This window comes from Equus przewalskii, chromosome 14 (genome assembly GCF_037783145.1).
Source record: "Equus przewalskii isolate Varuska chromosome 14, EquPr2, whole genome shotgun sequence".
Classification (NCBI taxonomy): domain Eukaryota; kingdom Metazoa; phylum Chordata; class Mammalia; order Perissodactyla; family Equidae; genus Equus; species Equus przewalskii.
Window position 1 is genome coordinate 14,306,693 of NC_091844.1, and position 24,517 is coordinate 14,331,209.

General features: G+C 38.7%; 1 protein-coding gene across 4 annotated transcripts in view; it reads right to left on the minus strand.

Moving 5' to 3' along the window:
• Positions 1-281: 281 nt before the first annotated feature.
• ANAPC1 (anaphase promoting complex subunit 1) overlaps positions 282-24,517 on the minus strand; it is a 109,960-nt gene continuing 85,724 nt past the window's right edge. For all 4 annotated transcript variants that reach the window (XM_008520261.2, XM_070572134.1, XM_070572135.1 and 1 more), the window contains 7 exons: positions 24,217-24,284; positions 23,049-23,187; positions 21,107-21,193; positions 19,785-19,880; positions 17,658-17,856; positions 6,638-6,772; positions 282-633 (listed from right to left, as the gene is read on the minus strand). In XM_008520261.2, coding sequence (XP_008518483.1) covers positions 518-633; positions 6,638-6,772; positions 17,658-17,856; positions 19,785-19,880; positions 21,107-21,193; positions 23,049-23,187; positions 24,217-24,284 — 840 coding nt within the window. In that variant the 3' untranslated portion in view covers positions 282-517. The remainder of the gene's footprint in view (positions 634-6,637; positions 6,773-17,657; positions 17,857-19,784; positions 19,881-21,106; positions 21,194-23,048; positions 23,188-24,216; positions 24,285-24,517) is intronic.

The window sequence follows — 24,517 nt, forward strand, 5'->3', positions numbered from 1 at the left end:
TCCCTGACTGGGGGACGAACCTGGGCCGTAGAGGGCAGAGCACCAAACCTTAACCACTAGACCACCAGGGCTGGCTTGTGACATATTCGGAAGTGCTAAGAGCCCTTTTGTTGCTGCAGAAAGTAAAACTTTATAACAGAGCTTCTTTAAAAACTTTGTGCTTCTGAGCATAAAGTCACTTCACCTGAATTGCCAGAGGTTAAAGACTAAAAAACGAATGTTCACCCCAGACCCCACTGATGTATTCTCTGAAGCTCCAAACTAAAGCAATCATCAAGAGATTTGAAAACAAACCAAAAAACTTTATTTACAAAAGTAAATTTTAACTCATTTTTATATATCATATAATGTTAATGCTGACAACAACAGAGTCTCTGGAATAGTTAAAACATTTGGATTTTAAAATACATTGAGGTTTGTGCAGCTCATTTCCCCCTAGTCATATTATAAAACTTACAAATGTTTCTTTCACTTTGCTGTTTGGTCACGTTTCAGGGTAGGTTACCAGCAGGCATGATCACATAACCATCGGCTGTGGGTTTCCAAGAAGCAAAGGAGCCAATCTCAGCAAAGCTCGCACTGGCATTCTCAGCTGTTTAAATCTGAAGAGGAGTTCAGCAAAGCTTGTGCTCCCTAAAGAAATGGAACAAGGGAAAAGGTCACACCTCTAAATAAATTCAGCCAGATAGCATTTTTCAAGGAAGCTTCAGATACACAATCACATTTAAAGGTGGCATTCTTCCCTTTGAAAACAATTACCCAAACAATATTTAAATTCTGAATTTCCCTAATGCATTGTAAAATATGATTTGGTATAAAATTTTAATTTATCCATTCTGTACTTCAGAAAGTGACCTATAACTGTATGTGAAACTATCAATATTGTTTAATTATATATATTACTTAAATATAATAAATGTGCCTGTCTATCTTCAATTACCAAACTCCAGGCACTCAATACTTTACCTAAAAAAAAGAACACAGGCTCAAAATGAGTAGCAGAGAAGTTAGTCTAATGCCTCTTCGTCCTCTGAGCAGCGATGGTTCTTGACCTTGGTCCTACAGACATCCTGAAGTAATTCATGTGGATTGCAGCCTGGCCATCCAGAGTTTTGAAAGCTGCTCTGGTGATTCTGATGTGCAGCTAAGGTCAAGAACCACCGCTCTAAAGGGAAGTGGGAAGCGCACTACCTCAAACTTCTACTGAGCATCATCTCCCACCACACGCACTGTCCACAGCTCCCTTTCCCCTAGCAGTCAACATACGTACATATCTGATCCCTATGACTCTCTAAGCCACAGCAAGCATCCTACTAGACATGCAGCCAGCAGAAGGGTACAGGTGGGGTCACGGGATCCCATGGAGATGGGCAGAGAAGAGTCTCATGCTATGATCAAGGGCTTTCTGATAAAAGCACAAATAACAAAAAAAGAGCCCCTGATGCACAGAATATAAGGAAGACAACGACTTCTCCTAAGTACTTCCTATGATTGGGCTCCGCCAGTCAGCATAAATTAAAAGTGTTTAATAAGCCTCAACAGAAATTAGGACAAATTTCCTATCCAATTGTTACTCCATAGAGCTCCCCAGACCTTGCTAAAATGCAAGCAGAGAGAACCAATACATACAGGGAGATATGAAAACAGCTCCGACACTCTGATACACTCTGGAATCTCACAGACCATTTACATCTAGGGTGATGACTGGTACGGTGGGGTTTAAATGTATCATCTTGCTATTTGTTTTCTGTCTGCTTCATCTGCTCTCTGTTGCCCCTTTTCCTCTTTTTCTGTTTCTGTCTCTTTAGGATTGAGTACTTTTATGATTCCATTGTAGCTCATTTGCTGCTTATTAGTTCTAACACTTTTTCTTATTTTAATGGCTGCTTTATGACACAGTATACATCTTTAACTTATCACAGATTAATTACCTTCCAGTGAGACTATACCGTAAGAGTCTTACAACAATACTTTGATTTCTCCCCTCCTGGCCTTTGAGCTACTGTTGTCAGTCATTTTACTTTCCATATTTTATAAATTCTATAGTCATTATTTTTATACAGTTAATTGTCTTTTAAGATTAGAAAGAAAAAATACCCTTGCATATTTACACATGCAGTTAGCATTTCCCATGCTCTTCATTTCTTTGTGTAGATCCATATTTCCACCTGATATTCTTTTCCTTCTGCCTGAAGGACTTACTATAGAACATTTCCAAGGTCTGCTGGTGATGAATTCTTTCAGCTTTTGTGTGTGTCCGAAAAAGGCTTTATTTCACGATAGTTTTGAAAGGTATTTTTGCTGAGAATAAAATTCTAACTAGATAGTGTTCGCTTCTTCGAGTCTTTTGCATGTTACTGCACTAACTGATCACCTGCATTGTTTCCTACAAGAAATATGCTATCACTCTTATTTTTGTTTCTCTCTGTGTAACATGTCTTTTTCCTCGGGTGGCTTTTAAGACTTTTTATCATCAGTTTGGGGCAATTTACTTATGATGAGCCTTAAGGTAATTTTCTTCATGTTTCTTGGGCTTGGGATTCACTGAACTTCTTTAATCTGTGGATTTACAGTTTTCATCAAATTGGAGAATTTTCCAGCCATTATTTCTCCAAACATTTTTTCTGTCCCCTTCATGTCTCTCTTCTTCAGGGGCTCCAATCACAGTAAACTGGGTGCTTTAAGTCCCACAGCTTACTTCATTTTCAATGCTCTATTCCTTTTTTGTTTTAATTCTTTTTTTCTTTTTAAATATGATAGTTTCTACTGCTATGTCTTCAAGTTTATTAATTTTTTAATTTTTTTAATTTTTTTTTTTTAAGGATTGGCACCTGGGCTAACAACCGTTGCCAATCTTTTTTTTTTTTTTCTTTTCTGCTTTACCTCCCCAAACGCCCCCTGTACACAGTTGTATATCTTAGTTGCAGGTCCTTCTAGTTGTGGGATGTGGGATGCCACCTCAACGCCTGTCGAGCGGTGCCATGTCTGCGCCCAGGATCCGATCCCTGGGCCGCCGCAGCGGAGCGCATGAACTTAACCACTCGGCCACGGAGCCGGCCCCTAATTTTTATTATACAATGTCTAATCTGCCATTAACCCATAGGGTGTATTTTTCATTTCAGACATTGTAGTTTTCATCTCAAAAAGTTCAATTAAGAGTCTTTTTATATCTTCTATGTCTCTCAATGTTCTGAAATATCAAACACCATTATAACAATTGTTTTAACGTCCTTGTCTGCTAATTCTAACATCTAATCTAGGTCAGCTGTCCTTGATTTTTCCACCTCATTACAGGTCATATTTTCCTGTTTCTTTGTATGCCAGATACTGTGGATTTTATTTTGTTGGGTGCTGGATATTTTGTACTTCTATCTTCTTGAGCTTTGTTCTGGAATATAATTACTTGAAAAACACTTGTGCTTTTAAGATTTGTTAGATGGCACCAGAACTCTCTTTAGGGCTAAATATTTCCCATTACTGAGACAAAACCCTTCTGAGTACTCTGCCTAATGCTCCTTAAATTATGAAGCTGTGGGAACAGGCACTGTATGAACAATCGGTAATGCGCCCTCTACTGCATTTAGATAGTTCTTCCCTCAGCCTCAGATAATATCTTCACAGGCATGTGCTAACCACTAAGTACTCTTCTGACACGCGAGGGGGACTCTGGCATCCTCTCTGTGTGTAGCTCTCTCCTCTGTGGCACCCCATCTTGTAAACTCCAGCTCCCTTGTTCTCCCTGTATTCTCAGCTCTGTCACCTCAACTCAAGGAGTCTTCCAGGCTCTGCCTGGTTCCCTCTCCCCACCCCACAGTCTGGAAACCTTCTCAAGGCTGTAAGCCAGGGCAATCACAGGATTTATCTCATTTGTTTCTCATCTCTCAACGATCATTGTTCTTCATTGCCTGATATACAATGTCTCATAAGACACTGTTTCATATGCATTGTCCAGTTTTTTTTGTTTCAGGCAAGAGAGCAAATCAGATCCCTGTTACTCCATCCTGGCCAGAAAAGGAAGTCTATGCTTTAAATTGATAAATAGAAATGGGAAGCAATAGGATATACTGGAGTATATGAGGAAGCCATTTGGTATAAACCTAATTTGGCCTGACTTTGTTTTTCCAAAAGGGCCTGAGATGGCCGTTGAGCACGCACTGTATACCTGCTTTAAACATTTCCTATGGCAAAAACAAATAGCCTTAAGATAAAGGTGCAACTTCCCCCCACATTGGCATTTCCTTAAGGATAAGCATCTTTTCTTAGGCCAGGAACTGACTGTGCTCACCTTTGACCACCCAGCTCACCTGTGACCACCCAGCCCGAGACAACAGACCTGCCACCCTGCTGTGTCCACCGAGACAGCAGACCTACCTGCTGTGTCCATCAATCGCTGTGCCAACAGAGCAGTCTCGTGACTATTGTACAAGGGACGTTTCAATCATATGTGAAACATCCTCTTTGGGGGTATATAACCACTCTGTACACCCCACTTCTTTGGTGCCCTTTCTTTCTTTGGGAAGAAAGACCCTGGGCCATGGTCCTCACATTTTAGCTCAGAATAAACTCACTCACCCAAATTTTCATTTATAGATTGGTTATGGATTATTTTCGTCGACAAAATTTTTTTCCTATTTTTTTATGGTTTGATTATTATGTGACCAAGTGTGATTTCTTTGAATTTATACTGCTTAGGATTACTGTAGGTTGATGTCCATCATCCATTTTTCAAAATTCTTTGCCTCTGTCTCTTCAAATATTGCTTCTATCTCATCTTCTCTCTCCCCTTATTCTGGGATCTCAACTACACACTTTGAGTCTTTCACTGTGTTCCATATGTCTCTCATACTCTTTTCTGTATTTTCCATCCATTTTTCTCTCCGTACTTCAATGTTTACTTTCTCTGCAGCTGTCTTCCAGTTCACTTATCTGCTGTGTCTAATATGTTTTTTAATCCAAACACTGAACTCTTAATTTCAATTATATTTTTCAGTCTAGAATTTTCATGTAACTCTTTCTAACTGATGCAAGATTTCTAGTGAAATTCTTTATCCTTTCCTCTATTTTCTTAGAAATATCAGTCATAGTTATCTTAAGTCCAAGTCTGATAACTCCAATATTTGGATCACATAAAAGTCTGTTTCTAATATCCCTTTTCTTGTTACACTTTGTAAATTTTTATTAAACACCAAATACTGTATATTAAAAGTTGTAGAGGTCTGGATATATTTTCTTCTTTCTAAGAAAGTTAAGTTTTCTTCTATCAGGCTGGTAGAATGCAAGCAGATCTCCTCAATTCTGCTTTAGGCTACTATCAGGTCTCTTCTGCTTCCATTTTACCTTTACTCATAGAGCTCGGTCCTGCAACCGTTTCATCTGAATGGCTGGATGCTGACCACAGCCACTTTGCACCTTGGCGGCCTTGAACTCCACCCTTTGTTTCCTTTGCACAATGCTACTGCTAAAACCCTTGCTCACATTTTTAGCCTTCTGGCTTCTGCTAGATTTCTTCAAGTCTCATCCTGTGCATGTGTACGTTAAGATCTGGTAAATGCCTCAAGGGAAGAATGCATCCAGGTTTGTGAGTTGTTATTCCTGTTGCTCCCTCCCATCTGGGATTTGGCTCCTCAAGTTCTCGGCAGCCTCTTGGGCAATCATGAACCCAGCCTCTGGCTCCTCTGTCCAGCAGCACTGTTGCTTTTTGCTGGGACTCTACTTCTTGTGCTGGGAACTGGCAAATGCCTCTACGGGAAAGCCAGAGTAAACATGGAGTTTTCTCACTGTGCTTCTCTTCTCTCAGGGATTGCTGCCCCTCAAACAAGTCCTGCCAGCATGGCTGCTACCAATTCCTTTAACCAGCTGTTTTATGTCATTTGTCTAGCTTTTATATTTGTTTTTGTGGGAGAGTCAGTCCAATATAAGCAATTCCATCATGGCCATAACTAGAAGAATCTAGACAGTACACTTTTATCTGAGGTTTTCAAAGTAGCAATAAGCTAGTAATGTCATTAAACTTTAAGTTTAAACAATTAAATGGAGCAATCATTACCCTTCTCAAAAATATTTTTTCACTCTCAATTAGGGGCAGCAATTTGAAAGTGATAAAAATAACTAATGGTGCTTAGAATTAATTATATTTTATCCAACTTATTGGACAAACTTTGTATCTGATTCCATATTCTGAAAAACACAGTCAGGTGCTAATATTTTAAACTCTGTTATGAAAACATTCGAACACATACAAAATTAGGTACCTGTTCGTTTTAAAGCTTTATAATATAAGAAATTAAGATTATGTGATTAAAAAAAAACCCAAACTGAAAGCCCAGAAAATACTTTTACTAGAAGTCAATTAACAGAAAGAAGAAGATGAACATTCAGTTTATTAGTATACACTGGTATGTGGGGCTCTGTGAAGAAGAATCCATCTTTTTCTGAACAGAAATAAAAGTTTATACATGTTTAAGTTCAGACAGTTTTTTCTAAAAACAAGTTCTCAACAATAACACTCAAACATGAATGAAAACAAACACCTAACTAGAGGAAATAACTCACTAGAAATTCCTCCTACCAAGAAACTAAACACATAAAGTGAGTCAGTAATACAAGTACTGACAAAAGGATTCAGAAATGCAGTTACCTTCTAGTCCTATAGACGGCAGGTGCCGGGGCGCTGGCACGGAGTAGTAGACGAGGAAACAGGCCAGCATGCTTAGCTGAGATTCCTCAGAGGGCTGCCCACTGAGGTAGGCGTGCACACATGCATCACCCCCCGCTGTGAAAGAAACACATATGGAACAGAACCAATTATTACAGAAGTAAGAGACATAAGGAATGCCTTCTTTTTAGTCTTCCACCAAGAACTCATTGAGCACTGAGCACATGCCAGACAGGTACAATGCTGGGCAGTAAGGCATCTGTGGTAAACCAGACAGAGTGCCTATCACTGAGCAGTTTAGAGTGTTGTGGGGAACAGAGATATTATACAAATAATGACGCAAACAAAAATGTAATTACAAATTGTGATGAGTGCTATAAAGGCTGGGTGGTCACTGCTGTTATCTCCCAAAATATCCACTTTGCCACCCTTCCTTCCAGTATGCAACATTTGAGGGGGCAATTTCAGCTCCAGCACTGGATCCTGACTAGTCTTGGCCAGAGGTTCTCAAACTTTCGCATGCATCAGAATCACCTGGAGAGCTGGTTAAAAACACAAACGAGTGGGACCCATCCCCAGTTTCTGATTCAGTAGGTCTTGGGTAGGGCCAGAAAAATTGCATTTCCAGCAAGTGCCCAGGTGCTGCTGCTGCTCCAGGGAGAACGCGGAGAACCTGGTCCAGGGCAGTCAAGCCAATCTCATTCCCCTGACACAGTGACTGGTTCAGGACAGACAGACCTAAGCCACTCAGCAAGACATCCTCTGCCACAGGGATCAACTGAGGAATGTGCAGGAGTTCCAATTCAAGCCAGAGACAAAAGGAGATGCTTAATAACATGTTTGCTAGAGGCTTCTGGGAAAGAAATTTCCCTCATTCTTATGGCAAAGCTTCTAGAAGCAACTCTTCTTCCTCTGTGCAAAACGCTGAGCTTGAGACAAGAAACTGTTACGGCCATTTTATTACCACGAGAAAAAAGGACTCTGAGAATAAAGCCACAGCACAGAGTATAACTGACAAAACTTCAGAGAAATGGAGCTGAAGCCACTGGAATAAGATGACTCTCAAGCTCACCTTACATGTGGACTTCCAAATAATATAAGCTTTTGCATGTCCTTATTGTTTAAGCCAGGCTGAGTCAGGCCCTCTGTTATGTGCAAGGCGTTTTGATACAAAAAGAATGGTTGAGAGAGAGAAAAATAAAGATAGGAGGAAAGCAACCTGAGGTAGTATGGTCTCCCAAGGCCTATGAGGAAGGGGCATTTAAAGTGAGGTAGCAAGGAAGAATGAGTTGGGCAGGCAAAGAATGAAAGGAAAAGGCTCTAGGGAGAGGAGGCAGCATATTCAACAGTCCTGTGCTGAGAAAGAGCTCTGTGCTTTTGGGGAAGTGGAAGGGACCAAGGTGGCTAAAGTGGGGTTCATGAGGAGCAAATGGTGTAAAAAGTGGCTATAGAGGAAAACAGGGGCCTTGCCAGCTAAGCTGGGCCTGGTGGCCAAAACGTAAAGATTTTTTTTTACAATTGAACTGGCAGTCTTTGAAAGGTTTTAAGCAGGAGTGTTAGATAAGTTTACTCTTTATAAAAGACCACTCTGTCAGCTGATTGGAGATGGTTAAAAGGGAGATGAGAATAAAAGGCAAGAAGGCTCTTAGGAGGCCATCTCAGTGGTTCAGACAGGAATAACAGTGGTTTTGTTCTAGGACAGTAGTAAAACGTGGATGGACTCAAGAAATATTTAAGAACTAGGATTGAAAGAATGTGATAACGGATTGGTTACGGCAGAAGAGTAACCAGAGAAGGAAAGGAGAGGAAGGAACATGGATGACTCCCAGAAAGGTCCACGAAGGAATGACAGTGAAATAGCAATGAATACTGGGAAAGAATGGTCAGAGAGGTGGGGAAAAAAAAAAGAATTGGGAAAGTGCGCTGTCACTGTAGTCAAAGGAGGTCTGTTTCAATAAGAATGAAGTAGTTAAAAGCCTCAATATGGTAGAGATGGAGTGAGATGAAAACTATCGAGAGTCCACTGAACATGACCATGAGGGTGTTAGTTCATCAGAAGGTGGAAACATTTGGGGGCTGGAGAGGCAGCCAAAGGAGAGCAATGAAGGAGAGCAATAAAGGAGGCAAAAAGAGACTGAACAGCTTATGAAAGGAAAGAGAGCCCATGGTAGTTCAGTCTCTCTTCAGTGACTTTCTCATGCCTACTGGCTTTTTGTTCCACTGATTTTCTCTATTCTTTTCTCTGCTTTCACTTTCACTGATTTCTGCTTTTATATGCTCCCTTTGGGTTTATTTTGCTTTTCTTTATCTAGTTTCTTGAAGTAAGAACTTAGATTACTGACTTGAGACCCTTCCTCTTTTATACTGTGATAAGCATTCAGTGCTATACAGTTCCCTCTCCACACCATGTCAGCAGGAAGACTTACACTACCAGATTACAAACTTTACTCGAAACCTGCAAGAATTAAGAAAGTGTAGTACTGGCATAAAGATAAATAGATCAACGGTACCGAATAGAGTCCAGAAACAGACTCACACTTAATGAGTCAGCTGATTTTCAACAAAAGCACCAAGGCAATTCAATGAGAAAGAAATGTCTCTTCTACAAATGGTCCTGGAACAACTGAATATCTGTATTTAAAAAAAAAAAAAGGGAACTTCAACTCCTACCTCACAACACATAAAAGATTAATTTGAGATGAATCATAGACCTAAATATAATAGCTAAAACTGTAAAGCATTTAATAGAAAACTTAAAATAAAATCTTCATGACCTGGAGTAGCAAAGATTTCATAGACAGCACTCAGACAGCAATAACTATAAAACAAATTAATAAATTAGACTTCATCGAAATTTAGAACTTCGGTTCATCAAAAAACACCCTTGGAGAGTGATGTCAGCATCATGGTGGAGTGAGCTCTCCCCTTAGTCCCTCCCAGCTAAGATACAATGAAAAGGACATTCACAAACCAACAAAGGACATTCCCACAACACAACAGACGTCAGGAAGATCCACGCAGCCATAGGTCTGAAGGTAGAGGTGCTGGACCCCCTGGGAGGCAACAGAAGGAGGTAAGGGGATCTCCTCTCCCTCCCCAAACAGTGACCTAGGGCGTAGGACCATGTGTGGTGGCCGGCCCACAACTCTGAGAGGACAGGGGAGAAAGCGCAGCCCTCCGTGGGAATGCTTTTGCTCTCAGAGTTGCCTCCCAGCCTGTGGGAATGCTGCACACCGAGGACGCAAAGCAATACTGGAGGGGTCTTCACCAAGCCAAGAAGACCAGGAGGGCAGACAGCAAAAGCAGAGTGGGAACACCTCGGATTGCACAAAGGAAAGTGCCCCTCCCTGCCACCTTGTGCACCAGCTCAGTCAGTTGGCCAGAGCAGGGGACACCTGCCAGAGCACCTGCACACCTATGTGTGTAAAGCAGCAGCAGGCATGGGGCAAATGCAGACGGGCCATGTCAGCACTGCTTCTAAAGGACAGGCACAGCTGCCAGGGATCATGCTGGGCTCAGAATACACAGATCCTGCCCCACCACAGGGCTGCAGCTGGAATCTGCAGCCAGATACTACCACTATGCAACGGCACAAACCCACCCCATCAAATAGCATGAAGGGGTATGTTAACACTCCAGACAAAAAGGAAAATGACAGGTACCCAGAAACCAACCCTCAAGTCACAGAAGTTTACAATCCAAATGACAGAGAATTCAAATAGCTATCATAGAAAAAGTCAACGAGTTACAAGAAAACTCAGAAAGACAGTTCAATAAAATCAGGAGTAAAATTAATGAACACAGGGAATTCTTCACAAAGGAGACTGAAACTATAAAAAAAAATCAGAAATGTTGGAGATGAAAAACACAATGAATGAGATAAAGAAAAATCTGAATTCCTTAAATAACAGAGCTGATGATATGGAGGAAGAAGTTAGTAATTTAGACGACACATATAGAAATGCTTCAGAGGAGAGAGAACTAAGACTAAAAAGAAATGAAGAAATTCTCTGAGAAATATCCAACTCAATTAGGAAATGCAACATAAGGATTATAGGTATTCCAGAGGAACACAGGGAGAAAGGAGCAGTGAGCTTCTTCAAAGAAATAATAGCTGAGAACTTCCCAAATCCAGAAGAAGAGCTGGAATTACATGTAAATGAAGCTAAGAGAACTCCTAATTACATCAATGTAAAAAGACCTTCTTTAAGGTATATAGTGGTAAAACTGGCAAAAGTCAATGGCAAACAAAACATATTAAGGGCAGCAAGGCAAAAGAAAATAACTTACAAAGGAACTTCTATCAGACTTTCATCAGATTTTTCAGCAGAAACCTCACAAGCTAGGAGAGAGTGGAATGATATACTTAAAATTCTGAAAGACAAAAACTTTCAGCCAAGAATATGCTATTCAGTGAAAATATTCTTCACATGTGACAGAGAAATAAAAACTTTCCCAGATAAACAAATGCAGAAGGAGTTTATCACCACAAGACCCACCCCACCACCACCACAAGAAACAATCAAGAAGGCCCCTACCAAAAAAAAAAAATAAAGAATTTACAAAGCCTTGAGCAAGGAGATAAATAGACAAAATCAGAACATTGCAGCTCTCTATCAGAACAGGTTAGCAAACACTTAAGTATAACATTAAAGAACACATCAAGAATAAATATAATCACTTTATTTTAACCACAATCTCACAACACAAAATGGAATAAGTTGTGACAACAATAACTTAGACAGGGAAGAGGAGGGGGTTGAATCTGCTTAGACTAAGGAAATAAGAGGCCATCAGAAAATGGACTACCTCATCTACAAGATCTTGTATACAAAGCTCATGGTAACCACTAAACAAAAAAAGAGAAAACCATCATAGAGAACCACCAAACTGAATTGGCAGTTGGAAATACATGGGAATAAATAAGGGAAATACAGAATAACCAGAAAACAAGTGGTAAAATGGCAGTATTATGCCCTCATGTATCAGTAATCATGCTAAATGCAAATAGACTGCATTCTCCAATCAAAAGATATAGAGTGGCTGGATGGATTAAAAAACAAGACCCAACAGTATGCTGCCTCCAGGAAACACATCTCAGCTTTAAAGACAAACACAGGCTCAGAGTGAAGGGATGGAAAACAATACTCCAAGCTAATGGTAAACAAAAGAAAGCAGGTGTTGCCACACTTATATCAGACAAAGCAGATCTCAAGATAAAAGAGGCAATGAGAGACAAAGAGGGGCAGTAAATAATGATAAAAGGGACACTCCACCAAGAGGACATAACACTTATGGATATAAGCACACCTAACACAGGAACACTAAAGTACATAAAGCAACTATTAACAGACCTAAAAGGACAAATTAATAGCAACAGAATAACAGTAGGAGACTCCAACGCCCCACTTACATCAATGGATAGATCATCCAGACAGAAAGTCAACAAGGAACTAGTAAATTTAAATGAAACTCTAGACCAGATGGACTTAGATATACATAGAACACTCTAACCAAAATCAGCAGAATACACATTCTTCTCAAGTGCACATGGAACATTCTCAAAGATAGACCATATGTTAGGAAACAAGGCCTCAATAAATTTAAAAAGACTGAAATCATATCAAGCATCTTTTCCAACCATAATGCTATGAAACTGCAAATCAACTACAAGAAAAAAGATGGGAAAGTGACAAATTTGTGGAGACTAAACAACATGCGACTGAACAACCAATGGATCATTGAAGAAATTAAAGGAGAAATCAAAAACTATCTAGAGATAAATGAAAATGAAAAAACACCATATCAACTCACATGGGATGCAGCAAAAGCAGTCCTAAGAGGGAAATTCATAGCAATAAGGCCCACTTTGACAAACAAGAACAATCTCAAATAAGCAATCTTAAACTACACCTAACAGAACTAGAAAAAGATCAAAGCCCAAAGTCAGCAGGAGGAGGAAATAATAAAAATTAGAGCATAAATAAAAGAAACAGAAACCAAAAAAACAGTAGAAAGGAGCAATGAAACCAAGAGCTGATTCTTTGAGAAGATAAACAAAAGTGACAAACCTTTAACCAGACTCACAAAGAAAAAAAGAGAGAAGGCTCAAATACATAAAATTAGAAATGAGAGAGGAGAATTTACAAAGGATACCACAGAAATACAAAGGATTATAAGAGAATACTATAAAAAACTATATGCTAACAAATTGTACAATCTAGAAGAAATGGATAAATTCTTAGACTCATAAAACCTCCCAAAACTGAATCAAGAAGAAATAGAGAATCTGAATAGATCAATCACAAGTAAAGAGATTGGAACAGTAATCAAAAACCTCCCCCAAAATAAAAGTCAAGGACCAGATGGCATCTCTGGAGAATTCTACCAAACATTCAAAGAAGATTTAATACCTATACTTCTCAAACTATTCCAAAAAACTGAAGACAGAACACTTCTTAACACATTATATGAGGCCAACATCACCCTGATCCCAAAGCCAGACAAGAACAACACAAAGAAGGAAAATTACAAGCCAATATCTGATGAACACAGATGCAAAAATCCTCAACAAAATGTTGGCAAACCAAATATAGCGATACATTAAAAAGATCATACACCATGATCAAGTGAGATTCAGAGGACATAGGGATGGTTTAACATCTACAAATCAATCAATGTGATACACCATATTAACAAAATGAGGAATAAAAACTACATGATCATCTCAATATATGCAGAGAAAGCATTTGACAAGATCCAACATCCATCTACGATAAAAACTCTTAACAAAATGGGGATAGAAGGAAAGTACCTCAACATAATAAAGGCTATATATGACAAACCCACAGCCAACATCATACTCAATGGGGAAAATCTGAGCACCATCCCTCTGAGAACAGGAACAAGACAAGGATGCTCACTCTCACCACTCTTATTCAACATAGTACTGGAGGTTCTGGCCAGAGCAGTAAGGCAAGAAAAAGAAATAAAAGGTATCCAAATTGGCAATGAAGAGGTGAAACTCTCTAGGGGCTGGCCTGGTGGCATAGTGGTTAAGTTCACAGGCTCAGCTTCAGCAGCCTGGGGTTCACGAGTTTGGATCCCGGGAGCAGATCTACACACTGCTCATCAAGCTGTGTTGTGGCAGCATCCCACATACAAAACAGAGGAAGACTGGCACAGATGTTAGCTCAGGGACAATGTTCCTCAAGCAAAAAGAAGGTTGGCAACAGGTGTTAGTTCTAGGCCAGTCTTCCTTATCACAAGAAAGAACAAAAAAAGAAGTGAAATGCTTGCTGTTTGCAGACAACGTGATTTCATGATTTTATATATGGAAAACACTAAAGAATCCAGTGGAAAACAACCAGAAATAATCAACAACTACAGCAAAGTGAGAGGGTACAAAATCAACTTACAAAAACAAGTGGCATTTCTATACTCTAATAACAAACTAAGAGAAAGAGCACTCAAGAATACAATCCCATTTACCATCGCAACAAAAAGAATAAAATATCTAGGAATAAACTTAACCAAGGAGGTCAAAGACCTATAGAATGAAAACCATAAGATGTTATTGAAAGAAATCAATGATGACATAAAGAAATGCAATGATATTCCATGCACATGGATTGGAAGAATAAACATAGTTAAAATGTCCAAACTACCCAAAGAGATCTACAGATTCAATCAATCCCAATCAGAATCCCAATGACATTCTTCACGGAAATAGAACAAAGAATCCTAAAATTCATATGGGGCAAGAAAAGACCCCAAATAGCTATAGCAATCCTGAGAAAAAAGAACACACCTGGAGGCATCACAACGCCTGACTTCAGAATATACTACAAAGCAATGGTAATCAGAACAGCATGGTACTGGTACAAAAACAGGCACACAGACCAATGAAACAGAATTGAAGGCCCAGAAATAAAACCACACATTTATGGACAGCTAATCTTCAACAAAGGAGCTAAGAACATACAATGGAGAAAGAAAAGTCTCCTCAATAAATGGTGTTGCTAAAACTGGACAGCCACATGCAAAAGAATGAAAGTAGACCATTACCTTTCGCCATATACAAAAACTAACTCAAAATGGATTAAAGACTTGAAGGTAAGACATGAAACCATAAAGCTCTCAGAAGAAAATATAGGTAGTACACTCTTTGACATCAGTCTTAGAAGGATCTTTTTGAATCCCTTGTCTACTTGGGCAAGGGAAACAAAAGAAAACATAAATGGGACTACATCAGACAAAAGAGTTTCTGCAAGGCAAAGGAAACCAGGAACAAAATGAAAAGGCAACCCACCAACTGGGAGAAAATATTTGCAAATCATATATCCAACATGGGGTTAATCTCCAAAACATATAAAGTACTCATACAACTCAAGAACAAAAAAAACAAACCTGATCAAAAAATGGACAGAGAATATGAACAGACATTTTTCCAAAAAGAATGTACAGATGGGCAACAGGCACGTAAAAAAATGTTCAACCTCACTAATCATTAGGGAAACGCAAATCAAAACTACAACGAGATATCACTTTACATCTGTTAGAATGGCTATGATCACCAAGACAAAAAATAACAAATGTTGGAGAGGATGTGGAGAAAAGGGAACCCTCATACACTGCTGGTGGGAATGCAAACTGGTGCAGCCACTATGGAAAAGAAAATGGAGATTTCTCCAAAAAGTTCAAAATAGAAATACCATGTGACCCAGCTATCCCACTACTGGATATTTATCCAAAGAACATGAAATCAATTCAAAGAGACCTACGCACCCTTATGTTCACTACAGCATTATTCACAATAGCCAAGATGTGGAAGCAACCCAAGTGCCCAACAACTGATGATTGGATAAAGAAGATGCGGTATATTTATACAATGGACTACTACTCAGCCATAAATGATGACAAAATCATCCCATTTGCAACAACATGGATGGACTTTGAGGGTATTAAGTTAAGTAAAATAAGCCAGACAGAGAAAGACAAACACCATATGATTTCACTCATATGTAGAAGATAAACACATGGACAAAGAGAACAGATTATTGGTTACCAAAGGGGATGGGAGTTTAGGGGTGAGCATAAGGGTAAAGGGGCACATATATATGGTGACTGACAAATAATAATGCACAACTGAAATTTCACAATTTTATAAATAATGACCTCAATAAAATAAAAACATCATTAAAAAATGAAAAGGTAAGGCATAAAGTAGGGGAAAATATTTGCAGAACATTTTTCACAAAGAACTTGTAGCCAGAATATGTAAAAACTCTTACAACTCAATAATCAAAAGACAATCAATTAAAAGAATTTGAAAAGGTTTAAACAGACACTTCACAAAGGGTATATCAATAAGAAATAAGCACATGAAAAGGTAGTTAACATCATTAGTCACCAGGGAAATGCAAATTAAAACTACAAGATACCACTACATATTCACTAAACTGTCTAAAATTAAAACAATCGACAATGCCAACAATCGCACTGCATCCCACTGCTGGTGGGAATGTAAAATGGCACAATTTGGAAAATAATGGGAGTGTGGCAATGGGTGATGGTAAAGATGATACAAGAATGGCAGGATGTTGACAACTATTGAAGATGGGTTTACTATACAATTCTGTTTACTTTGTATTGCTTTAAATTTTCCATAACAAAATATTAAAAAGTTAGTAAAGCCCTTTTAAGTTCTTAAAATTAAAACCCATTTTCTTTGCTCAAGATTAAAATCTAATTAAGGAGATACACACACAAAAGATCTACACAAAATGATAAATCCAGTGCATTTTCAGATTTAATGACTATAGTCTGGGTTATTAGTGTCTGACTCTCGAAGTTCACATGTGCATTTGTGATTTTGCTGAGACACAGACATGAACGACATTTTCCACTGCTGATGCCCAGGCTCTACATCTTCACTCCATCCCAAAGCCAACAGCTAGTACTTTTGAGAGAGGAGACCATACATGTAAGAGTTTTAAAAAGTCATGGTTCTTCACTAGAAAATAAATACACATTTTGGCAATCACAGTGGCAAGTCAAATTGGATGCAGGTGTTAAACACAAATATTGGGAGTTTGAAATTGCTGTTTTCCATGTATACCCCTCACAATCTGGTTTACAATTTAATTTTTTCAGAAATTTATTTTGTAATATTACAGGTAGATAGTTTTTAACTTAATTATATTCAAACTCTTAGGTTCTATTGATTAGTAATAGCTTTAAAGAATCAAGAATTGTTACCACTAACATTACTAGGTCTAATTATTCTACCCAAAGCAGGTTGCTGTCAGGTTTGTATTGGAAGCATTTGAATGAACAAAAAGAATAAAAAGACAAAGGAGTTGACTATTAAAAACCAATTTTGGCCACACATCACATTATCAGACAGCTTTCCATAATCAAAGGGCCCCAGCACTTGTCTCAGGTAGGCAGAATTACTTCGACACTGTCGGCAGTAACTTCACAATTCTCTTGCAATCACAGTCAGTACTTCCACTGACAGAAAGCCAGTTACATGATGTCCCAGTTTCTCCTTGACTCAAAGAACTGGTAGATAAACATTTGCCCAATAAGCACATCAAGTTTTTAGTGTACACAGGGTACAGATACAAAAAAAGGAAGAAAACAGCTGCTGGTGTCAGGTAGGTGACAGGGCACACCCCTAAGAAAGAGAAGACAGAGGCACTGGAAAGAAAACATGACCTGATGCTAGAAAAGATAAAACAAGTGCTTAAACGTCAAGTAGTATTTAAAATGCTATATACATTCCCGCCGTGGTTTATAAAGCAGAGTTAAATGTATTTTTTAAAGAAGTTGAAGTAGATAATCAGAGTCTAATTCACCTAATTGGAAACATTAAATCTATAGCCATTCTGGCTTATACTCAGATTTATATTGTTACCAATGGGAAAAAAATGTTAAAACAGAAAAGCCTGAGTCCCAGTGTATCTTAAAAGCATGAGGGGCACAAAGCTATTATTACCTTGCAGCCACTGGTCCAGGGTATTATCAATAGTGCACTTTACAACAGGGAGGAATTCAGAGTTCATGAAGAGCCCTCGCTTAGGGTGGTTCTGCAGCCGCTCCTGATGGCTTCTGGAGCTGAAAAACTCTAACACCAACTTTATCTGCCAAAGTTCAGACGTCTCGGACATTTCTCTTCTTCCTAGTCTTCTTATAGCCTTGAAGAGGAAAGCGGAACAACAATCCATCTCATGACAGTCCAGTTGCTCTGTCTCCTCCTCAGCGTCATACACTAGAGTATTTTTTAAACATGGCTCATGAGATCAATAGAGGGCAGAGGGGATTCCATTCTGTTTTGATGCAGTCTGTCCACAGAGGAGCCCTTTATTGGGTATAGACACATGGCCCACTCTCTTCAATACGGTCCCCACATGAACAGCTTTCAGGTGAAAGCAGCAAAGGCAAACGGGCTCACTCTTGGCTCAATGGCTCCAAAGCATAAAGACCAAATAGCTTTATAGCCAGTCACCTCTGGGAAATCGAGGTGGGGTACCTGGCTGGGACATGGCGGACATCAGGCCACGCATCCCAGGGATCAGGAAGCAAAAACAGTACTATTGATAACACTGCTCTTGGGACCCACCTGCAAAGTCACCATGGCTGTGACGAGAGGGGATGTTCTAGTATAGACATCTGCCCATGAGTGCAAAGGGGTGAAGGTTCAGAGTGTAAAAAGAGGACACACTCTCAGCCAGCAATTGAAAAGCACAACTCATTACTTAGCTGCCATATAGAGAGGCAGTATGAGAAGCAGTGCCAATGTGGACACCACATATTCATATTTTCTAATCAAAAAAGGTGAATACCAGACAATAATGGCATTTTGGGCCTCCTGGACTGGAACTTGCCTTTTATTTAACAACGTTACTTAACACAGTGTAATTTTCAGGTTTTGGGGAATTATCCCCTGCCTGTGTGTATTTTCCCACTCAGCTTTTCAGTTGAGATTATTTTGCCATTAGATTCTTTCGTTTGGCTCTACACACTGGAATCCCAAATGCTTATGTGAACTCAATGTATCACATTCACTTGAAGAGCTGTTTAAAACTACAGATCAGATCTCATCCCAGAAATTCTGATTCAGTAGATGTGGAATGAGACTTGAGGATCTGTATTTTTAAGATTCCCCAGATAGGGGGCCAGCCTGATGGCGCAGCAGTTAAGTTCGCACGTTCTGCTTCTCGGTGGCCCAGGATTCGCCAGTTCGGATCCTGGGTGCAGACATGGCAAGCCATGCTGTGACAGGCATCCCACATATAAAGCAGAGGAAGATGGGCACGGATGTTAGCTCAGGGCCAGGCTTCCTCAGCAGAAAAGAGGAGGACTGGCAGTAGTTACCTCAGGGCTAATCTTCCTCAAAAAAAACAAAACAAAACAAAAAAAAGATTCCCCAGATAAATTTTAGCCAAGTTAAAAACTACTAGCTTAACCTAACTACAAATTTGGGTCTGAAAAGATATACTAATAAAAGGTATATGTATTACTAATAACCTCAAGTGAATAAATTGGTCTGATTCTTTAGGAAAGCTATCAAGCATTATTTTCTGCATTACCCCTTTTAGTCGCTTTTAAAACAGCATTAACACAAACAAATTTGGAAATGAACTGCAGCGCCCTACGTTGCTACATACTGATATGGGAGCTCCTACAAGCTTGATTATGCAGGTCTAATTGCACATTACTGCCATCACTAGGGCACTGCTTGTTCACTGCTCACTTGCATCGTCTTTTCTATGAAGAGGCTTTGTCAGCAGGGAGGCAAGAGACCACACAAGGACGCTAGGGGAGAAGGGTGGGGAATGTCCTCTTCCTCTCCCAGTCAGGAGAATAGGAAGAAGGGGAGAATGGGAACCCTTAGAGTAAGAGAGCCCACCAAGGGACACTCCTGTCATCATAAATGCCAAGTTTTTTGATATATATAGAGAGAGAGCTTTCAACTTTAATAGGGTTTCATTTTTTGAACTTCTAAACACAGATGAGAAACTAATATGATGGACACACAGGGTACCTTACCTCACTGTTCAGTATGTTATTTGAAATGCAGGATAAATCTCATCAGAATTGGAATAGGTTTTTTGAAACATACCTGATCCATTGCTATGTACGCAGGCAACATCTCCGGGGTCTCCTGAGTAACACATTCATAGAGTACTGAAGAAAAGAGATCCAGAATTTCCTGTTTCTGTGGAAAATCAGAAGCTGTTTGTAGCACATCGATGTATACTCCAAAATCAATTCAAGAAATAATTGTATAGCAACTACTATGGCCCATTCTTAAGCTCCACAGTGATTTATATAAAAGGGTAAAACAGTTAACTCCTTATAAAATCATAGCATACGCAACACTAAACATCAATAAAATACAACCAAAATTAAGTCCTAAGGGGCAGGTAAGGATATAAGTGCTGTGGAGGAGAGGAATGGATCAAGCTGGGGTAAAATGAGGAAACAGAACATCACAGGGATATGCTGTGGCTGGGCTGGCAAGAGCAGGATCCAGAAAGGGAACCAGAATCCACAAAGATGCAATAGAAACACTGAGCTCAACAAGGATGGGGAGGCAGCACAGCCAAGTCCAGCTGGGGTTAAGGGCAGGCACTGGCTTTCATCAGAGACATGGGGCCTTGAGTGCATGCCCAGCATTTACTAGCTGTGTGATCTTGGGCATGCGACATCTCTGAGTGGCAGCTTCCTCACCTGTAAATGCAGAATGATAAAGTACCTACTCTCAGGGTGAGAGAAAATTACATAAAGTACTGAGCAGTGTCTGATATATAGTAAAGATTCAATAAAAGGAGGAGGAAATTATTTTACTTTATCCTCAAAACAACAACGTAAGGTAGGTTCTATTATAATCTAGCTTTTAGAAATGAGGAAACTACATTTTGAAGAGGCAGAAAATTTCCCCAAGGCCAAATACTTATAGGCAACAGGCCATCAATCCCAGACCGTCTAATTCCTGCAGCCAATCTTTGCCATCTGCAACGGTGGATTAAATCAACACTCTGCTAAACAACCTTCGAATCCTGAAGAGAACAGTTTTATGACCAACAGAAAGAAGGGTTATAAAATACAGAGGAAATAAAATTAATACAATGATGTAAAAATAAGAGAGAGTAGTAAACATTGAAAACATAAATCAGCACAAGAATGGACATAAGAAAGTGTCACCTATCAAAACTGGTGTCTTAGAAATTTTAAGTTGTTTCTGCTATCAAGGGAGAAAGTTACTGAATTTAATAGTTTTAGACTATGGAAAATTTATATTTGCCAAGCAAAAACCATCCAGTGTGCCTGAGGCATATTATCAAATCTCAAAGACAGACATGGATATTATAGATTTTTTGGTGGTGTCCACAGATAGAAATGATAACAATTTTAGTCTTGAGCAAACCACACAACAAATACCTGACCCATGTTCACAGTTGGTTTACAGAAATATTCAGCAAATGACAGAAGTGCTGGATCAGAAGTGAATGCCGAAATCGTTTCAGGCTAAAAATAAACAAATAACAACAAATATAAGTGGGATGATAAAGATTATTTTCTTTATTGCTCAAATTGTAATGTATGCAGTTGTAAGATATCTATCTCACTTTTTTCACACAAGATTCCCACAAAACCCAAGGTTGTACAAACTTGCCAGAGCTTCATCAATCATTCTGCTAAGAAGTTGCAAGAAGCTTTTTGCATAAGCTAACATGAGCTACTGATTTATCAAAAGGCTGATAATAAATAGGTCTTACACAACTCACTCAAAAAAGGCTTTCCCCGTCTTTCATTGACTAACTGAAAAGCAAACTAGAAACTAGAATTGTTACTGAAAAGGTAAGGAAAAAAGACTATCACTCAAATAAGCCACTCACAAAAAGACAAATACTGTATGATCCCACTTCTATGAGGTACTTAGAGTCAAAAACATAAAGAAAGTAGAACGGGGGTTGCCAGGGGCTGGGAAGAAGGAGGAATGGGGCCTTACTGTGTAATGGGTATGAAGTTTCAGTTTTGCAAGATGAAAAGAGTTCTGGAGAAGGATGGCCGTGATGGTTGCACAACAATATGAATGTACTTCATACTACTGAACTGGACACTTAAAACGGTTTAAGATAGTAAATTTTATGTGTATTTTACCACAATAAAAAAAATTGGAAGAAAAAAAGAGTATCACTCAAGGTTAAGACCGAAAACGGAATATGAAGGTATTACCATTTTCCATTGAAGTTTGTATTTCACTTTTGAACTCCCAGCAGGCAGGAAATTGAGATGGCTTAATTTTTATATGCTTTCCCCATTCAAATTCAAGTTTAAACTTATCCACTGTCTTTACAAATTGGATTAAGGTGTTTAAGATGGGCTCTAATTTATATAAGAAGCAACAGTGCTAAGTTAAGTCAAACTCTGTCTAAAAATCCTTCAAAAGTATTTCACAGACAACCTATTGAACAGTGCCAAATAAAATTCTCTGAAATCAACTATATCTATTTAAACCCTGGGAACAATTATAAAGGTTCAGTAACCTAAAATGAAATGTAAGTTGAATCAAAATAAACTGCTGTCTCCTCAACTTGGAAAAACAAAGAATGCCAACTCAGTCCTCTGGACGCCACTTGCCTAGTCCATCTGCCACACTTTTGCTCTAGGTAACTATCCTTAGGGGTCTTGACTACTTTAGACTGCTTCTCAGTATATCTTCAGTAGGAAAACATTTGCTCATAGAATTCCTGAAAACTAGGGTTAAATTCAGAAATTTTAATGGTAGATTATGGAACACATTTCTAGTGTTTTATTTGAGTTCTAGAATATACAGCAAAATATGTACTGACCTCCATGGGAATGAGATTGTTTCATATACTCTCTAACTTATTTATTCCAAATACTATTATATTAGCAGTCAAGTACTCTGAGAATAAAGCAGACTAATAAGGCTAAATCTGTCATCATTTCATCCTAAGATTTAAACAACAAATGGAGATTCAAAAATGAACTAATAAGTGCTACCTTGCAAAAATCTTTTTATATTTTTGCCACGAATTAAGTAAATCTTAACAGATTTGAGAATTAGTAAGTAAAATTATTAAACTATTTTGATGGTGTTAAGCTATACTGTGACTATCCCTGCCACTAAATGTATTTGCATCCTTAGAGTCTGGCAGATGGTCCATATTTTATTATGGTCACCACATAAAACAGCAGATGAAGGTCATTCAGTCTTTATGATCTGCAGCAATGAGAGGGAACAGATCCAACTAAACGGCTCCATAAACGTTATCACAGAGGTATGTGTTGCGGGTGGGCTACTGAGATTTGGAACTATTCCCTCCCGTCCGTCATTTCTACCAATCAATACTACCTTGAAAGCCCGAGCTTCAGAGTTCCTATTAGCAACAGTCTGAGCCAACAAACTTTGCCACCCCATCGGATCTTCCTTGTAGGACAGCTGACCAGCTCTGAGCTTAACATATAAAACTCCATCCTTGGAAAGGATTGACCTGAAAGAAAACAAGAATAAACTTATATGAGGTATTACTGGCATCTCTTGGCTGGAAATGTAGTGTTTCCCAATATCATGTTCACGCGAAATGAAGTCTTTACCATTTTCCACTAAGGTATATGATTATTTATTGTATCTAAAATTAAATCAGTCCCTACAAGAAAGCCAAAATTAAGTTCTGCTTTTCTTTCTTGTCTAGATTCATGGAACTTGTTAAATAAGAAGGCTTTCTGACTGTCTGCTCAAGTGAGAGCTTCAAAGGCAGTATTTTATCTAACACTTCTTCATATTCCCTATATCGCCTAGCACTAAGCGTGGGACACTGGAGGTCCTAAATACCTGCTGACTGGTTTGCAGCAGAAAGAAAATAATGCCGCCAATCCAAAGCCAGAACAATACAGAAAATAGCTATTATACAGACAGTTTAGGAAAAACATAAATTGGGACTAAACTATAAAAACTTTTACAAGCTTGTTAAACTTTCTGGAAATATAAAGACTTAATTTACATACTATCTAAAGTATAAAATTATTAACACTCTCTGTTCACTGAAGTAATTACTTGCATATGACTATTTCTACCCAAAAGCAACCTACCATAATTTTAATTTAATGAGAACAATCTAACCAAAGAATGGTTAAGAGACGCAACAGAAGATGCGATCTGACAAACATCAGTAGTTATAACGTTCCCTTTGTGGACATACACTTCAGCCTTATTCTCTTAAACTAAATCTTTCATTATTGCTCCAACAGACAATTCCAATACTGTCTCAACTTAAGTAACTTCAAGTTTCTCAGTGAATAAATACAAATCTCTAGGGTTTGATTTCTAAATTAAAGTTTTCATTTTCTAATACAAACTTGTTTCAAAGATATAGACCACTTTATTCAACATATACTGTACATATTGTCCTGGATAAGATCAAAGGATGACAAGGACCATTCTAGATAATAATCTGTAATTTATACCTTCCCCATACTTCTATTCAATTCACACATACATCTGAGAAATTCAATATACTTACTTCAAGTGTTGTGTTCCCTTGCTTAAATCTATGAGCAGTTCCCAGTATCGTGGGCCTTTAACTTTAATCTGCCAAGATAAATGTAAATACAGTCAATCCAATGCTGAAAAAGTGCCAGTCTGGCAAAATGAAACCCATGCTTCTCAGAGGAAGTAAGAATAACTGGACTAGAAAGACATCAAGAGGTCAACAAGTTTCATTTCCAGACAAAAATGTATGTGAATCATCTTCTGAGGCCATCTAACCTATCAGTAAAACTCTCCAAGCACCGGCCCTGTGGCCAAGTGGTTAGGTTTGCATG